The following is a 17538-nucleotide window of genomic DNA, read 5'->3' on the forward strand; positions in this document are numbered from 1 at the left end:
TTTGGGGGTGTCGTTCTACACGACTAAACATTTTGGTGCCAATGTATTTGTGTCAAGAACGATGCAATTTTCCTCACCGTTTTTGTCACTTTAGAAGACAATATCAAACAAGTGAAAAACTCAAAAGGTAAACATGACTGTCTCCTGCACTTCTTTGCTATGTGACGTCATTATTTATTTAGCCACTGTTTATTTCTACTCCGGAGACTGCCTCAAGCTGACGGTGAGCTCCCACCCCCTTGTCTTCTTTTCGCGCATGTGAACGCGGACGCACGCACACGCGCACACACACGCACACACACACACACGCACAGCTCGTGGTGCTGTTGCTCAAATCTTTAAATATTTATTATAATATAATATAATATAATATAATATAACGTAATATATCAAATAAATGATCATAACAGTAGTCTTAATTATTCAATGCATTTTCTGTTCCTCTCTTGCACTGCATGCTTTCTTTCTCCTGCAGCCGCGCATCCCACTCGCGTATATGCGTTGTTGTTATTTAAAATAAAACATTTTAAAAGCTGACCTCATTGGGTCAAAAAACTTGGTGAATGTTGTTTTAAAACTAGAGGAGTAGCGACTGTATTGAGCTTTCTTAAATAGCTGTATTTGAATATCTAGCCTGTTTGTCTGGAGCTTGTTATTCCCCGGGCCCGAGGCGTATGATGTCGTCCTCAAGCCGCAAGCTGTCTTTAATTCGTCAGAAAGTGCACCTCGGGCACTCTGTGTATCCATTCATATTCAAATGATTATTACAGCAGCAATGCAAACAACGTTTTTGTATTTATGGATTCGCTCTTTACTGACTTTACTGTTGTTCTTGATGGGCTTGGTGCCGTTTTTGCAGGTATTCCTCATAGTGTCGTGTTAGCACCGGTGTGACTTCGAAAGTTGTTTTTGTCAACCTATATTTACAGATAAAATGAAAGATTTTTTTTTAAAGGAGCCATTCTAAGATTGACTAAAATTTCTACCTTTTTTAATACACGGAATATGCGTGTGGTGAACAATCGCTATTGAGCCAACGCGTGCGACCCCGAGGTGCATAAATTGTGGTCTTCGAACGCCCCCCTTCGACAGAAAAGTGAAGAGTGTTGAGGTGGCAAACTTAGTTTTGATCCTTTGGCGCCATCTTCTGCTTAAAAATAAATGTACAGTTTACGCTCCAAAAAGTGAGGTGAAGCGCCATGTTGCATTTGTCATTTTGTCACGTTTCTTGACTCCGTGCGACGAACAACGTGAAAACATCAAATACATCTAACATAAAATCAATGTTCAGATTTTGGGCTCAATTCTACATGAGTAAATGGATGTTTGTCTTTTGTTACTGTACTTAAATATTCATTATTATTCTTATCAGGTTGTGTGTGTGGGGGGGGGGGATCAGGTGCATTGCAGGCGGGAGAGATGGAAAACAGGCGGAGCTGGACATGCCTGGATTAGAGTAATTGAAAATATATCAAATGAATGATTCTTTAAGAGTACGAGCAGAACATAGAATCTAACGAGTTTATATTTATTTTTGATATTTTGAAGAATGGTTTTTTTTCACATTGAAATGAATTATATTACGTGGTTAATGACATTTTTTTTAAATGTCCAGCAACCGTTTAGCATAAAGAACTCAGCTTCCCATCGTACATTTCGCCAAAGCTTTGTGTCACAACAATTAGTTTCCGGTAGGGAACGAGATATCGCCAACGACAGAGGACAAACCAGACGAGCGAGGTTGTATTTTATTTTTGCGTTTCAACATTTCTGTATGACATTGACTCTCTGCGTGCGAGCGTAAAGCGAAGTCGCTTCATTTTGAAACGTGTGTTGCTTTTACATTTGGGTGAATGTAAATGCGTATAAATCGAGTGCGCGTAGTGGCAGTTGGTCTTATCTCTGCAGCCAGGCGCGTGAAAAATTGAAACATAGTCCTGCTACATCTTTTAATGTCGTTGGCACATACATTGTTTTTAATGTTTAGTCGGATGGTTACACCAGATATTAAGTGCATGATGTATGTGCGAGTGTTGTTGTACGTCATCTGGACTGAATGCGAACCCAAAGTTGGCAACGGGTACCAAGTACTCCAGTTTCTAAATTGTAATAGTCTGATTGTAGGGCTACATCACTATAGGTCGGCATTATTCATGACCTTTACCACTGTCAGCATTGGCAAAATCGAGTTGCCCCGCACAAGTTTTATTCCTGATGTTGAAGCAGTATGATTTTAAACCGGTTCCATAAGTCGAAGTTTATTGTTGCGCTTGTTGTTTTGCCACAATTTTAAATGCCATTGAGACGAATTATGAGAGCACCGGCCTTGGCAGGTGTCAAACATGTCTGTGGATTGGGTGGGATACGGATACGCAGCCCTGGTGGCGTCGGGGGGAGTCGTCGGCTACATGAAAGCAGGTAAGTGCTGCTGATGCGCTTACCTGAGTCATCCCCCATGTCCGGATCCCGAATGCAGGCGATGAGCTCTTGATTGTGGCTCCTTTCAGGCAGTGTTCCTTCCCTGGCTGCTGGGCTTCTCTTTGGTGGTCTCGCAGGCGTCGGCGCCTATCAGATCTCCAATGACCCTACTAACATTTGGCTGTCTCTCGGTAACGATTCTGTACGGTAATGTGTTTTCCTTTTTCACAAATTGCCATTTTGAATGGACCGCGGTGTCTTCCAGCTACATCGGGCGCGCTGACGGGCGTCATGGGAAAAAGGTTCTACGGCTCCAGGAAGTTCATGCCTGCCGGCCTAATGGCGGGTGCAAGGTAGCTTGCGCCGCTGCCCGCGCTATTCCATTCGCGCGCTGTCAAAAATAATCCCATTTTTCCCTTGCGTTCCAAGTCTACTGATGGTGGGGAAACTCGGCATGGTGTTGCTGAACAAACCTCAGCAGTCCTGATGGCCAAAGTGTAATCCTTGACAATCGCATACAGCCGGTTGACATCAAAATATAAATTCAAGCCAATGCTTTATTGATGGGAGTACAAATTATATTGTATGTCAAGATCATTTTGTATAAAGAGCTTGAAATAAAAAGTCCGTAGAGATATTTCATGTGATTTTTATTTTATTTTTTTATCATCACTAGTTTGCCTTTATCCACCGATTTGTATAAAAACAAATACAAAAAAAATCATATGAATAATAATAATATACATCATATGTCTTGATTCCTGCAGCGTAATCCATGACAGTAGGTTGGAGAATTGGCTCTTGCCGGCCATTTGGGGGGGGGGGTTGCATTAAAGCTTCTTCCGACTGCTTATTTTTCAGCAATTTGGCCGACAACCAGCGGAAGACGAATCGCCTCCTGTCCCCAACTACCGATTTCCACCATACTTGGAAGTCCAGTCCACCCTGCCGTGGACCGGCTGGACGGCGGCAGCTCTGGTCATGCGGTTCCCCGATGTCTTCCCCAGACCAGAGTAGTTGCTCCCTTTCGCCACCTGATTTCTGTCTGTCCTCGTCTTCCAAGCCTCGTAATCTGAAAGAAGAAACCAATCTGTGTTTTAGCGCGTCCAACGGAATCGCAGGACGAGCTGCTGCCAAAACCACAATACCTTCATTCGTTTCACTTAAAGAGGAGATGGACTTTGGTTTTGAACATTTTGCTCGGTCTTTTTTAATTTCGGGAGAAGAGGAAGGATTGACTGGAAGAAAGACGGATGAGGGGAAAGAGTGCAAGTGAGTTTCACATCTACAGCCACGCGCTCCGAAACAGAAAGTTTGGGACAAGACAAAGGAGGACAGTTTCTCCAGCGAGGATCAGCCGGCAGGGCCCACACACAGCCGATCTTTAGTCCGTTGGCCAAAGTCGCCCGAGAGGAGTGTTTACCTGTGTGACGGCCCGCTAAAGGAGCTAGCTGGATCCTCTGTCCCACGGCGCCCACCTCTTTCTTTTGTAGCGAAGGGATGTAAGCAGCGGACAGGTTATACTTGGTGGTCACAAAGTTCCCTTCAAAGGAAGGCGGAAAACAAGGGAGGCTGTCCATGACACCAAGCCGAGAATCCCCCCCTGCCCATCAAGAGTTTGCAAGAATATTCCATCCAGGATGCTTTGAAATAGTTAAAGCATGCTCAGACTTTAATCCGGTTCGCTTTGGCTGAGCCCAACCCGGCTGCATTTCATTTCCACCGAGGCATATGAAGGCCCAACGCCAGTTTCGTAGACCGCAAAGAAATTCTGTGGGCATTGTGGTGACAATCGTCAAATAACCAATGGCTGAAAATTGCTTTTTTTTTTTTTTTCTCGTGAGCAACCATTTTCAGTCACTGAGCTTAACAACTCCAAGGTACCAACTGGATCGTAACTGCTTGGGATGCTCTGATCTCTACAATCCACAGATTTAGAGGCTTCTAGTCCCACATCAAAAGGTAGAGTGAAGGACAAATACACGAAGTGCTGTATAAGAGAAAGAAAAACGAATGAAAGATTTAAACGTTTCAATGAAACAAAGGCATCTGTGTGTACAGGAGCGCTGGGTGAACTACTGAGTTGATCTCGAAGACCCCGAATAAAAAGATGCGTCAGGTGAGAAAGCCAAACAAACACTGCTGTGTTTAGGTGTATGAGTGGGACAAACGAGCCATTTAAGGAACACTTATGAATAAGCAACGGGACAGAGAGACGAGGTGAGCACAAGAAAGGCCGGGAAGGAGCGGGCACAGTAGGGAGCGATTTTGTTGTGCGTTTTGTCTACATTCCAAATGAATTGGCGAGATCTGTAAAGTCGCAGACACTTGGGCTTCCCCCCGATCGCACCACTTTTTCATAGGCCCTTGTTACCACAGCCGGGAAGACGTTAGCTGCATCATTACCATTTAGGGCCTCTTTGTAATCGAGGGGCTAATGGGGCGCAATGACAGAACTCCGCAAACGAGGCCACTTGCAATCTCCAATCTGGCTCTCTTGGAATGATTTTGAAGCAACAAAATCAAACATCTTTTGCACATTTTCCATATCGGCGGCAGAATCTGTCGGCTCTCCGGGATCGACCGGGCTGCGGTTGATGCCGAGTGGCTAACGTGAACCACCCATCCGTTTTCGAATCCGTTGATCCTCACGAGGGGTCGCAGGTGTGCTCGAGCCTATCCCGGCCGTCTTGGGTCGCTAGCCAATCGCATGGATCGCGCACACAGACGAACGACCATCCAACAAGGACAAAGCGTCAAGGCCCCAAGCGGTATTTTTGCACAGCACGCCAAGTCACAGGTGTCGCTGCGGCTGTACAACCCGGAATCGGTGAGCTCCAAAAAGTGGGTGATGGAGCCGACGGAAATCGCGGAACTTTGTCACGATGACTTCTCACCTGGGTTGGCTCTGTTGACGGCGAATCCCGCTCCAATGGGAACAAGCCTCTTGTTTACGGCGTCGGAAGAGTTCTCCCACAAGTCCCGTAACGTCATGCCGCTCGGCGCCTTTTCTACTGCCGTTGCCTGAGTCTTGCCGATCAAACCTGGAAAAAGAAACGTCTGCGATGGAGTATAAAATGCCACGTGAGACCGCAGCGTGATTGGCAGTCTTACCAGGCAGGTATCTGGATTGGCTGAGGTAATGCTGGCGCGCCGCAGATCCTGGGTGATTGGGCTCCACTGGACCAACCGTAATATTGTGAGGTAGTTTTGTAATTGTCCTGAAGGAATACAGAGGTTGATGATCCCTGGCCCTGCGCCATTCCAAAAAGAAAATTGCAGATGGATCACTCCTGCCAAATCCATCGTAGCTCTCCAATCTGTTGATGAAGCTCGATCGCGCAATACCGCGGCCAAAGTTGATTTGAGTTCCTCTCCTCCTCCGAGTTGCCCAAACTGGGCTTCTTGGAATGAGAAGCGACCGCGCCCGACGGGTCAGGATCATCCGAGCCGTCCGATGTCTTGACGGCCGCCTGGCCCCAGCGGCGTCTTCCGTTCTTCGCCACGCCCGCTCCGCCCGGACCGAGGTTGTTTTCATTGGCCACCGACGCTGCTTTCTGAAGACAGTGACACGTACGGGAGGTGTGCATCTTCAGTGAGAGAGTCAAAGGGCAATTCCAGGGGTGAATGTATTTTTTCAGAGAGTATCGTTCGAGTTGAAAGCGGCTCGTTGCGCGGGCGATGCCGCCAAGTTTACTCACAGCTTGAGGCCGGCAGATTTGCTGCGGAGGCTGCTGGGTAGCTTTGGCCCGAGAACGGGACCGCTCGGGGTCCATCTCTGAGGCCGGCTTCTGAATTATTTGTCGGGCCTGGATCGTCTTGGCCTCTTGGCTGTGAGGACGAGGACCCAAGACCTGTCCGAGCTGGAAATACGGGTATCGCAGGGCCTGGCCGGAGAGGACGCAGATCCAGATTCCGGCGAGGTCGTTGGTACAATCACGCTCGCGTGACCAAATGTCATCCTGAGCCTCAACGGGAAGGTGTGCTTTTGGGATGCCGCTGTGTTTACCTGGACAGCGGTGGGTCGTTTTTTGGGATCCCACTGCAGCAGGTCCTTCATCAGGCTAATGGCCTCTCTGCTAGCGTTGGGAACGAGCGTCTTCAGTGGCGTCGGCACACATTGAGGGAAGCGAAAGTTCATGGCTGAAGCCAGTTTGTAGCCCTCGGGCCAATCCAGCTAAAGAAAAAGACAATCAAATGCCGTGTTCAAGGTCCTGGCCGGAGCCTCTCCGGACTGACTTTGCGGTACGCAGATGTTGGGTCGATGTCAATTAAGCATTGAGTAGGAATTAATCACTGCCCATGGTTTTTAATTGCCAAGTGAACCCTCGCTATCACACGGTTCACCTTTCACGGCTTTTTATTTTTTGCACGCTGCATCTTGATTGGCTAAGGGACTGTCATCCGCCTGTGCAGCTTGCCAAATTTGCGTTTGCAACAAAAACAGATTTTGATCTTTTGGTTGCACTATTCATCATTGTAAAAATAACAAAATAAAGCTGTCGTCGTGATTCCAAGTTCACGGTAACGCTGTCCGTTAAAGCGTGCATATTTTTCCTCTCTCTCCTCTGTCTCACCTTCTTGACAGTGCCGAGGACTTGGCAGATCTTGAAAATCTCGTCCACTTCACTGTTCCCCGGGAAAAGAGGCCTGAGCGTGTAGAGTTCCGCCATGATGCATCCTACAGCCCACAAGTCAACCGGAGAGCTGTAAGTAGACGACCTGAGCAGAACCTCCGGTGCTCGGTACCTAGGCGGGGAAAACCGTCTCCGATAAAAAAACAAGAGAGAAGCACTGATTGACAACAAGCGGGAGCTCTCACCATCTTGTCGACACGTAGTCGGTATAGGGAGGCTTGGAGCGGATCTCCCGAGCCAGTCCAAAATCTGCTATTTTCACCAGCTCTGGGCCCATGCACAAGAGATTTTCTGGTTTCATGTCTCGGTGGAAGAAACCTGGAATCGACATTTTACATTTGTAATCGTAGCGAAACATGTTGCAGGTACTGACATGAGCAAAGAGACCCGGACAATAAAAACCCCAAAAAAACTAAACGTCTGTGCTGCCGATCCACGCGTCGGACTATGCAAAAGCTAAGCGCGGCTGTAAATCGCTCTTTGTTTTGTGCAGCCCTTTCTTGCTTGAAAGCGTAAACATTTCCAAAAACACATGACACATTTGCCATTTCCTGAAGTGGAACCTCGAAAGTCAGCCACAGTCTCAAATTTCCACCAAGCTTGATCAACTCGAAAGTTTTAACGGTGTTGCCCGTCACCTCAAGATGAATCAGAGTTGAAAGGCCGTCATGAAATTCAAACGGTACACTTTGAAGACAATTGGAAGAAGCACAGAAGGAAGCATCTGCTCAGTGAAAGTCATTGGGGTCAAGAATTTAGATTGAATTCATTGTATGGCTCGGATTTGCTCCCTCTGGTTCTGTGGTCATCATCATCATCGTCTTTCACGTGGTGCGAATGGAAAGGTTTGTTTGTTCTATTTGATTAGATTTTTTTTTCCAGAAACTTGTGGTGGGATTTCAAATGTCTTGGGGCGTTCAACTTTGGATGTTCCACTGCCCGTAGATCCTAAGCCAAGTTGTTGAACAAAAGAGTAGGGCTACTCACCATGCTTATGTACAAAAGCCAAGCCAGCTAACACTTGAAACATGATGTTCCTAAGTTCATTCTCTGAGAACATCTTATTCTCTCTAACACGAGGCCAAAGACAGAAAAAGGAAGAAAAACAAGACATGAAACAGAGTCCGGCGTCAAGAAAGGGACATGCAAACTAGATATGTGGAAACATGAGCCAGAACGTACTGTTTGTACACTTGTATTGTTGTTTTTGTTATTGCTGTTAGTCTGTCAAAAGCACCCACCGACTAGTTTAGTAGAAATAGGAAAGAGGTATGTCAATCCAAGCGGCGGCGGTGACTTCATCAACCACAAGATTCCACCCATTGATCAATTTCGAAAGTCCAAATTCTATGGATGGATTGCCCATTTATTCAGCAAGAGGGAATCTTGCAGCGTGAGGCCGCTCATGTGGAAGCGCAGGTCGGGACGGGACCGCTACACACCTACCATGTTTGTGAATAAATGACAGGCCTTGTAATATCTGAAAGCTTATGTTTCTTATCACTGATTCGGGGAATAATTTCCTTCTGTAAACAGAAAATGGAAAGAATCCCCGTGAGTCAGGCCGCTCGTGGAGTACGCTTAGTCTGGAATCATACAATTCAAATGTGGCGATCATGTGCGGCCCAAATAAAGAGCCATTGTAGTGAGAATGCACCGTGCGTCCTCCCGCCATTTGCGCTTGTCTAGTTCCTTACCTGTCCTTCATGAGCTGATAGAGGTTCTCCTTCATGTATTCAAAAACAAAGTACAGATGATCATTCTCCCTGATGACTTCCTTTAACTTCACGACATTGGCATGGTTCAGCTTCTTCAGCGACTGACAAATGAAAAGCAGCGTTTCTAATGTCACGTATAGGTCGTACCGGGCTGTTCTTCATCATAGTTATTGATAGTCGGGCACCCAGGTTAAAGGCTGAGTGTTAGCACTCGGCCATCCGTCAAATCGGAATGCATTTCCTATTTGCACTTTTTTTTTTTTCCCTGACAAATAATGCTGAAAAAGAAATAACAATCAATAATGTTGGATGTGTTGGTGGGAAATGAAAAACTAGCGGATTACTCCAAATTTAAAACCAACCTTACCTTCACCTCTCTTAGGTTCATACATTCCTCCCACGAATAAAACTTCCTTTTCATTCTGTAAAAAAAAAATTGAATGATGCGTTCAATAATATGATCAGAACAAAGTCTTTGGTGTTAAGGTTGGACAGTACATCGCACCAAGAGGTGTGATGCATATTTTGGTCCTCTCGTATAGCTCAGCGAATATTCGAACCACATCCGATTTCATGGTCCGACGGTGCCGTTCAAAATTCAGGCCAAATTCAATGTGGAGCAGAGGCCGTGTCTGGCACCCCTTTTTGCACGGAAAGCAAAGCCCCTCAGCCGGACACCTCCCGTTCGCGCAAAAGAACATCATCACCTCATGCTTCTTGCAGAGTACGTCGGTGATGGGTGCCTGGCGTTTTGAGACTTCCTTTTCCACCGGGTTAGCCACCTGACACCCCCCCCCCCCACACTCCCTCCATCTACTTTCTCTCCCTTTCACCACGATAAATGTATTGTCTTACATGGTAACCAAACAATCAAGCCGTGGACACACCGTTGGGTAGCTCATGTATTATTGAACCCCGCAGCCACGCCACTCGTTGAAACAAAGAATAGACAAGCGTTGTTGTTACCCCGGGTGATGGACTGAAATCACTTGAGACAAAGAGAGTCGGGAAAAGCCTTCCCGTGAAGTGAAGAAAAATTTTAAAATACATTCAAGACGTACCTGCAGGATTGAATGCTCCGATTAAAAAAACCAAAAAAACGTCCTCGGCATAGAATGTAATAATAATGGAAAAAGAAGGGTGTGCGCACTTTTGCAATGACTTGATCTGAAGTTGTTTGTTTTTTCCTTCCCCTCAGGATTTCTTTGGAGTTGTACACGTTAATGGTGGCGAGCGAAAGCTACGTCATGTACGAAACGTATCGTCAGCCTTACCTTTTAATCGCAACAAGTTCTCCAGATTCGTTGCTTCTCCCCATCAGCACGCTGCCGTAAGTGCCGTCACCCAGCTGCTTTAAGGTGGTGTAGCGGTTCATCCTTTCTCACGCTGGTTTCATCTGATGATCAAAAATGCTCTCAGGTCATTGAATTGTGTGTGTGTGTGTTTTTCCTTTCTTCGCTTCTTCTTCCAGGAGAGTTCATCTATGTGTACTTTTCCAGGGAATTAGTTTCAATGAGGCAAGGCGTTGTGATTCTTGTGGTTCAAAAGTCATCTCGAGGGACGGCTAGCAAACCTGCACGGACGGATCAGAAATAGAGTTCTCAACAACTATTCAAGAGTCAATCACACAATTTGACTTGTTTTTGTTGTCGAAAGTTGCAAAGACTGCCTCTTTGGTTTGTCCCAGTGACAACGGTGCGGAATGTGTCACACCAGGACATGCGCACCTAAAGCAGATGACGTGGCGAGCTCTCAGCAGATTAGGCCGACGGGGATGGAAATAGGACGTGACATCAGCGCCATGCTTCCAGCATTTCACTCTTTTCGGTGTCCGACTGTTCCGGTGCTAAACCGCGACTGCAATGTCCGTGATTTTCATCGACTCAATTTCGAAAGGAAGGTCAACTCCAGGCTCACAATGCAAGTTCTAACTGAAAGGATATTTGGTCTCAACATGAATTGAGCTAAGAAAGTGTTGCGCTTCACTAATGGTAGGGAAAGGAGTTGGAAGATTACGAGTCAACGGCATCAAGTCATCCGACTAAAGCTGTCATCTAAGGCCTACAAGAAGATTTTAAAAAAATCTTGTGGTATCAAATCGCATTAGGTGGGGGGAAAAAGGCCACAATTTGGATTAGTCAAAATCTCGGGGCCAGCAGAAATGCAAACATTGACACGGCGCCGTGATGACTTATTCCTAATACTGATTTATTTCCTCACCAAACCGCAACTCTGCTCATATACCAATACCACGTATTTTTTTCACGTGGGACTGTTGTTGTCTTTTACAATCATTTCAACACCGTGACTAAGCGGGAAGGGCGGCCAGAGGACAGATGGCCTGCACTCGGCGCTCCCATATGGCAACCCGTTGTTAGGCGGATTTCAAGGGAATTAAGATGCAGCCCTGTTCCGTGACATGAAGGAGAGCTAATCGAGGTCAATTGGACAATTGAACAACGCACATGGAAAAGCAACGGCGGCCAATTCCGACATAAGGCAAAACTCAACAAAACAAACTTACTGTACTTCCACAGGTCGCAGATGAAACCAAAACCTTCACCCGCAGGCGTTCACCTTAACCATTCTGCTTCTAAGATGACCTTAAAACTCCATTGGAGTGTAGCAGAGGAAAATAAGGAATTGTTGGTGGTTGCACCTGCCACAAACTAAACTCACCGTTTTAATTTCCTGCTTGCTGTCTGCTCCTGCAGCTTTCTTTCCATACTATTCACGGTGCGTCTAGCACTTGCGATAAGACCTTTGTGCGTGTGTGTGTGCGTGTACAGTATATGTGCGCGTGCGCGTGACATCGTGTGGGCGTGTGTGTGGTGTCCATGGTAACGCACACACGAATGCGACGCCGGTTTCTACCTCCGGCGTAACAACGCAATGCGCAGTGGGACTTGTAGTTTTGACAATATTCAGTGGCATGACGACATAATTATATTTGTAGCCATCTCCTGCACCATTTTGTTTTGACATTCAGTTTACCGACAAGTGACAAATGTCAAAGTTTGACAAAGATTGTCCACAAGAAAACGAGTGTTGGCAGTGAGTACTCTTGACCACGAGAGGGCGCCGTCGTATCATCCAGGCTCTTGGAAGGTCGGCGGGCCCACTTCATTTTGTTGAAATGCATCGCGCGCAGGGGCTCAAATAAATGACTACGGTTGAACACCTAAACGCTCTTGGGGGGCAATTTAATGACACCAAGCAAAGAAAGAAAGAAAGCGAGACTGTCAACTCTCTAGGCGCATGAGTTGTCCCGCCTCGGGGTGGTCTCTACGTCGTGGGATAGGAGACAGCTGGGTGTCAGGGGATAATGAGTGCAATGTCTTCCTAAGAAGATTACTCGGGCCGTTAGCGCACGGTCCAACAAAAGCGCAACTTGCTCCAGTGCCCACGTTTGCAAGATGTTCTGGAGTCCCGTTCGACTGCCGAGGGCCGCGTTCCACACTTCGCACCTCCACCGCAGAGCGCTTTCCTGAAGGACTGAGCAGGCATGAGGACTCGACCTGCTGGGATCGGGACCGCCAACGCCGACTGGATGGGCTCGCTGCCCCCCAAACTTTGGGTGGTGCCACTCAAACACCTCGCCGTTCCAGGTGAGCCATTCACAGATGGCGCGCACATGCACATGTCATTCGCTCCCCCTTCAGCTCTTGTTTTTCTCTCCTCCAGGCTCTCACGACTCCTTCACCTACTGGGTGGATGCGCACGCTCCCGTCGGTCCCGATCAAAAGATCTACGTCAAGTACCTGGCTACCATGTTTAGCGTTATAGCCAAGAAGGTGATGGTGAAGTGGTCCATGACGCAGGTCGCTACCTACGCATTCCAGATTTCAAGCCTTGGTTTTGGGTAACGGGAGAGGGAGTGCCCTCATTTCACGCTCTTCCGTATTTCCACAGAACCTGACGTTTAAGGAGCAACTGGACGCAGGTATCCGCTACTTTGATCTCAGGGTCTCCTCGAAGCCGGGCCAGCCGGGGCTTGAGATTTTCTTCATCCACGGTCTGTTTGGACACAAGGTGATCACAAGATGGATGCTTAAATTGTGTTTTCCATTTAGAAAGATCCGTTTGCTTCCAGCTGATGTCAGATTGAGTCATGGAATGTTCTCCTCTGCTCTAACAGGTGAGAGACGGCCTCATTGAAATCAACTCCTTCTTGTGCCGGCACAGGAAAGAGGTGACGTTTGCATTTTTCTGCGGAGCACCGGCTTCAAAAAAGTATCCTCGTGATTCGCGGCGCCCCCAACAGGTCAACTCATTGATGTCGGAAACAGGTTATCTTCTTGGACTTCAACCACTACTACGCCATGGGCTCGGCCCACCACGAATACCTCATCAAAATGCTGCAGGAAGTGTTTGGCAGGAAGCTCTGTAAGGACTGCGAAGTGGAGACCGTCACTCTGGACTACCTCTGGAAAAACAAATACCAGGTCAGGCCCTCAAGGCGTCGCTACTTCAACACGTTTACCACTTCCTCAAACATTAGGTGGAGTGTACAAAGTTTCACACACACACTTTTCTAATTTGAAAAATGATTGGTTGAGGGAACACTTCCTCCTTTGCCAATGGTTAAAATGTGCCCATTCGCCAGCATGGCGAAATCGGAAGGCCCCGGGCAGATTAGCCAGCGGAGGCTGAAATTCAAAGAAATAATTCAAACGTAGTTTGGAGTTCTCCGCTTCTGATCGCGTTTAGGCAAGAAGAGAAGGCCTCGCCGGCCCCGCCCTCCCACCACTGTTGCAAGAGCATGATACCCCCCCCCATGTCCAAGTGTGTCACCTGCGGACAGCTAATCCCCGCAGCAGGGTGGTGTCATCCCATTAGCACGTATCATCCAGTCTGCCCTGGATATTTCTCCTCTCGTCGCAGTTTCCATGCGTCGTTTCATTGCAGGTCATCCCCGAAGATTCAACTCATTGCATTTTGCACGTGTCGTTTCTCGATTTGATTCTTTATTCTGTTGTTTGAAGAAAACCATCGGAAAGAGCTGCAAAATCTATATGCACACCGTGGGTCCGTGCTTAGCTCTGCCTCACCCTCATCTGTGTCTGATTGGGTGGGCAAGGAGCACAAGCAAAAGGAAAGAAGAGCCTCGTACAATACGAAGCATTGGCTGATTTAAAAACAAGATATCTGTTTTTTTTGCACCTTTTGGACCCAGAGCGTTTTCAGATTCTGAGAAAGAAAATCCGAGTTCAGGCACACTTTGCGTTCGACTTTTGCTTGGACGTGACAGCGCGTGAAACATGCGCGTGAAACATGCTCCCCCCCCCCCCCCCCCCCCCTCCCGCAGGTCATCGTTTTCTACCATCATCCGTCAGCCGGGGGCGTCCCCGTCATGTGGCCCGGCGACAAGATCCCCGCGCCGTGGGCAAACACCACGGAACCCAGCAAGCTCATTCGAGTAAGTGCTTTCGATTGTCAAATACGATTTTTCACCTGAAATCAACTTTGGTTGAAGACAACATTTCAGGATGAATTTTGAAATGAGATCACTTTTTACGTATCGGTAAGAATGTGTTGTGTGTGTATACACACGCGCCAAAGATTGCTCCGTTTTCGCACGTGAATCAGTCATGTGAAAACTCCGGATAGCATACATCAAGTCGAGGTTGTTGAAACTCTGACTCCAAACTCAAGAAAGCTCGATTGCAAACAAAGTAAACGATGGAAAAAGCTGACAAAAAACATCAAGGAAGACTGCCGGCTCAACAATACCGGAGAGGTTTGGCATTCCAGTTTGCAAAATCTCCTTTTCTGGTGCAGGCCACGACTCGCGAGTGACTCGTGTTCGTTTGTCTTTGACAAACGTTTCCTCTCGAATATCATTTCTGTGGCTCCAAATCGCAAGAAAGGGGCTTCTCTCAGGCCACTTTGCACATGAGGACCGCGCTCCTTACTTGTTAAAAGACCAAGTGACCCCCCCCCCCCCCCCACCCACCCCCACGTGCGCAAGCACTGGGCCACAGAGGCAAGGAAAAACTCCTTGTTGGGAAGAAACCTCGAGCAGCCTCGAGAGTCAGTGCGGGGCGGCCGTCTGCTTCGAACGAGCAGAAAAAGCATCTTTGTGAATGTGAATATGCTCGGGGTTGTATCCAACAAAGCATTTCTCGCCTAGTTCCTGGAAAGCACCCTGAAGCAAAGAGCCAAGCAGGGGTCATTCCATGTGTCCCAGGCGATCCTCACCCCCCGGGTCAACACCGTGGCCAGGGGTCTGCTTTGGGGGCTACGGAATTACTTGGTTGAAAGGTAAGCCATTTCATGCGGAGGTCCCCAACCGGCGGTCCGCAGCCCATTTGGTGCCGGGCCGCACAGAGACAGGGCCCAAGATCGTATGTTTGGTTTGGTGTTTGCCGGGCGCCGCTCAAAAGAAGAAGCAGGACGCAGAAAGCAATAGTAACAAATGGACGAGACGCACAGCTAAAGCATCCGCCGCCGCTTCCGAAGATGAAGAGAGCTTGTTCCCCCGAGCGATGTGGACGAGGAAGCTGCTCCGCGTGCGAACCGGGTCACGTACGTGCAGGCAGGCGAGGAAGTGAAAGGGACAGATAATGTCGTCCTGTATGGCCAATCACGGGCAGTCTAGCAATTGTTTTCAATCGATTTCGATTTCCAATGAATGGAGGCACTCGTGAAAACGGTTTGGAGCTCATAACCTTCTTGTGTTGACATTTTAAAGGAAAAGCAAGTCACGGTGAAGGAATGACACCATGAACGCATGCTCCGGTGGGACAGGAGTTCTAATTTGGCACCTCGGAGGAAACGGGATTCTTTATCGCCTTTAGACAAACACACCGACTTCCTGGTTTTGTTCTGCCCACCACATATTTGAGAGTAAAGGGCGTCTGACTTGCAGCAGTCCCGGTGTGTGTGTGTGTGTGTGTGTGTGTGTGTGTGTGTGTGTGTGTGTGTGTGTGTGTGTGTGTGTGTGTGTGTGTGTGTGTGTGTGTGTGTGTGTGTGCGTGCGTGCGTGCGTGCGTGGCTGCGGAAGGAGGAGATATTTTCAGCCGATTTTTACTCATTCACCTTGTGAAATCATCGTGATTTGCACTCATTGAATCCCTCTTTTTTGTTTGAAGCAGAAACCTCCCATCCATCATGTCCTGGGTGGAGGTCCAGAGACCGGGGTCGGGCGGGGTCAACATCATTACCTCGGACTTTGTGGAACTCACCGACTTTGCCAACATTGTCATCGGCCTCAACGACTCGCTGTTGTCCGAACAAGAGCGCAAAGCGAGATGACGACAAGTGGAAACGGGGCGTGCCGACCGATAGCGCCGGCGACAGGCTATCGTCCATCGCTCGCGGTTGCGGCCGAGTGCCGTCATCCCGAGTCGCCGGCGCGGCATTTCGATTGTGGAGTCATTACGCATTGCGCAACAGGCAAGTAGGGGAGCGCAAAGAGGAGCAACTTGGATTGATGCTGCGCATTCCTCTGTTGTTTGCGTTGGCCCTTGCGCACTCTTCATTTCTTTGCGACCAATGGACAGCGGCTGCCGATTTCCCGTGTTTTAAAAAGCTTCCGCTTTAGCGTGCCGTGCTGTAGAAATAGAGTGGAGGCTCCAAAGCTATGTATGTACCTTTCCATCGAACGACTTCATCTGTGACGCCGGTTGACTTCCAAGTTATTCTACTTTCCAAATAATAAAAGAATGGAACGGGAAATACTCCGCTTATCATTTTCGGAACCTCGAGAACGTGTCATGCGCTTCGCTTGAGCTGGAGCCTAAACGCACTCCTGCACTCCTGACTTCTGAGGATTGTCGTGTTCCCGAATGACTCGCGTTGTTTTCAAAGTCATCCTTTAAATGGGCGCCAAATAAAACACGGGAGCTCAGATGTAGAACCGGATGAAGCGAGTCTAGACATGACGAGACATGCTTGAGATTTTTCAGATGGTGTTCATAGGCTCGCGTTTGCAAAGACGCTAAGCGTCTACCTGTGGGAGAAATGTCGCTTCCTCGAAAAGTCAGCACGTGATGAATCCCTCACGACTCCTTGCTCTGAGTGGCAGCTCTGTTATTGCATCGTTATCCTATCCAAGTATTTTGCCCGGAGCCGCTTGAAGCATTTTCTTCTTGTTCTTGTTTGCACACATCAAATCAGAGAGTGCGTCTGACTCTCACGTTGCTAACGTGACCACTTAATGTACAAAATGTAATATTTGCCAAGCAAAATGCTTATCCGCTAATCAAATTTTTGGGAAAGCCGAGTTCATTGCCCGATGACCTCTGTTCAAACGAACATTAAAAAAAGGACTTAAAGAGAACCCGTTTGGAAAAATGACTGACCCGGCAGCAGTCCAGACCCGTCTCCCATTGCAAATCGATGGCGCATTATGAAAAGATCGATCAAAAGCTTTCCGAAAGCCGCAACAAAATGCCACGATCCAAAGAAACGACGAGTAATAGCGGAGTTGACGTCAATCAATCTAGAGAAGGCTGGAGCTCGGAATCCAACCCGTGACCACCGCACTGTGAGGCGGACGTGCTCATCAGTCGACCATCTGGATCCAGATGATTTTATTTTGTGCAACCGCTCGACTCAATAAAATTGAGGGCATTCCACACACCGTTTTTTTTTTTTTTCAGTGCGGTCGCATCATGCGTGGGACTTGCTCTAAAATGCTGTGATGTTTTATTTCATTTCTTTGGCATGTTAGCGATGCCATTCTAATCCAACAGTCGACTTTGCATGTGAGCAGGAGTGCAGTGTTGCCACATGATATGTGGGCAGGTTTTGGTCATCCT

At 47.8% G+C, this 17538-nt stretch overlaps 3 protein-coding genes across 13 annotated transcripts; 2 read left to right on the forward strand and 1 right to left on the reverse strand.

Moving 5' to 3' along the window:
- Positions 1-1669: 1669 nt before the first annotated feature.
- Positions 1670-3055, forward strand: tmem14ca (transmembrane protein 14Ca). 2 transcript variants are annotated; one of them, XM_086101618.1, is made up of 5 exons: positions 1670-1740; positions 2334-2418; positions 2508-2609; positions 2684-2771; positions 2848-3055. In XM_086101618.1, exons 2-5 carry the CDS (start codon positions 2343-2345, stop codon positions 2903-2905), a joined length of 324 nt encoding a protein of 107 aa, XP_085957744.1. In that variant the 5' UTR covers positions 1670-1740; positions 2334-2342; the 3' UTR covers positions 2906-3055. The 2 variants fall into 2 exon arrangements, with proteins under 2 accessions (XP_085957744.1, XP_085957745.1); XM_086101619.1 differs by having other exon boundaries at positions 1724-1740; positions 2305-2418.
- Positions 3052-10169, reverse strand: mak (male germ cell-associated kinase). Of its 9 annotated transcripts, none has more exons than XM_086101609.1 (14): positions 10048-10169; positions 9141-9195; positions 8753-8874; positions 8043-8125; positions 7241-7373; positions 6996-7167; positions 6428-6595; positions 6120-6305; positions 5767-5975; positions 5533-5672; positions 5316-5462; positions 3842-3961; positions 3567-3656; positions 3052-3490 (listed from the first exon to the last, which is right to left on the reverse strand). In XM_086101609.1, exons 1-14 carry the CDS (start codon positions 10146-10148, stop codon positions 3327-3329), a joined length of 1890 nt encoding a protein of 629 aa, XP_085957735.1. In that variant the 5' UTR covers positions 10149-10169; the 3' UTR covers positions 3052-3326. The 9 variants fall into 9 exon arrangements, with proteins under 9 accessions (XP_085957735.1, XP_085957733.1, XP_085957736.1 ...); XM_086101607.1 differs by having other exon boundaries at positions 5767-6008; XM_086101610.1 differs by lacking the exon at positions 3567-3656 and having other exon boundaries at positions 5767-6008.
- Positions 10170-12232: 2063 nt separating this feature from the next.
- Positions 12233-16453, forward strand: plcxd2 (phosphatidylinositol-specific phospholipase C, X domain containing 2). 2 transcript variants are annotated; one of them, XM_086101616.1, is made up of 8 exons: positions 12233-12381; positions 12458-12594; positions 12686-12805; positions 12912-12965; positions 13063-13218; positions 14082-14192; positions 14907-15037; positions 15868-16453. In XM_086101616.1, exons 1-8 carry the CDS (start codon positions 12279-12281, stop codon positions 16028-16030), a joined length of 975 nt encoding a protein of 324 aa, XP_085957742.1. In that variant the 5' UTR covers positions 12233-12278; the 3' UTR covers positions 16031-16453. The 2 variants fall into 2 exon arrangements, with proteins under 2 accessions (XP_085957742.1, XP_085957743.1); XM_086101617.1 differs by having other exon boundaries at positions 15871-16453.
- Positions 16454-17538: the final 1085 nt, after the last annotated feature.

Source organism: Hippocampus guttulatus, chromosome 21 (genome assembly GCF_054856545.1).
Source record: "Hippocampus guttulatus isolate MCC_2025c chromosome 21, RoL_Hgut_1.0, whole genome shotgun sequence".
In the NCBI taxonomy this organism is placed as follows: Eukaryota; Metazoa; Chordata; class Actinopteri; order Syngnathiformes; family Syngnathidae; genus Hippocampus; species Hippocampus guttulatus.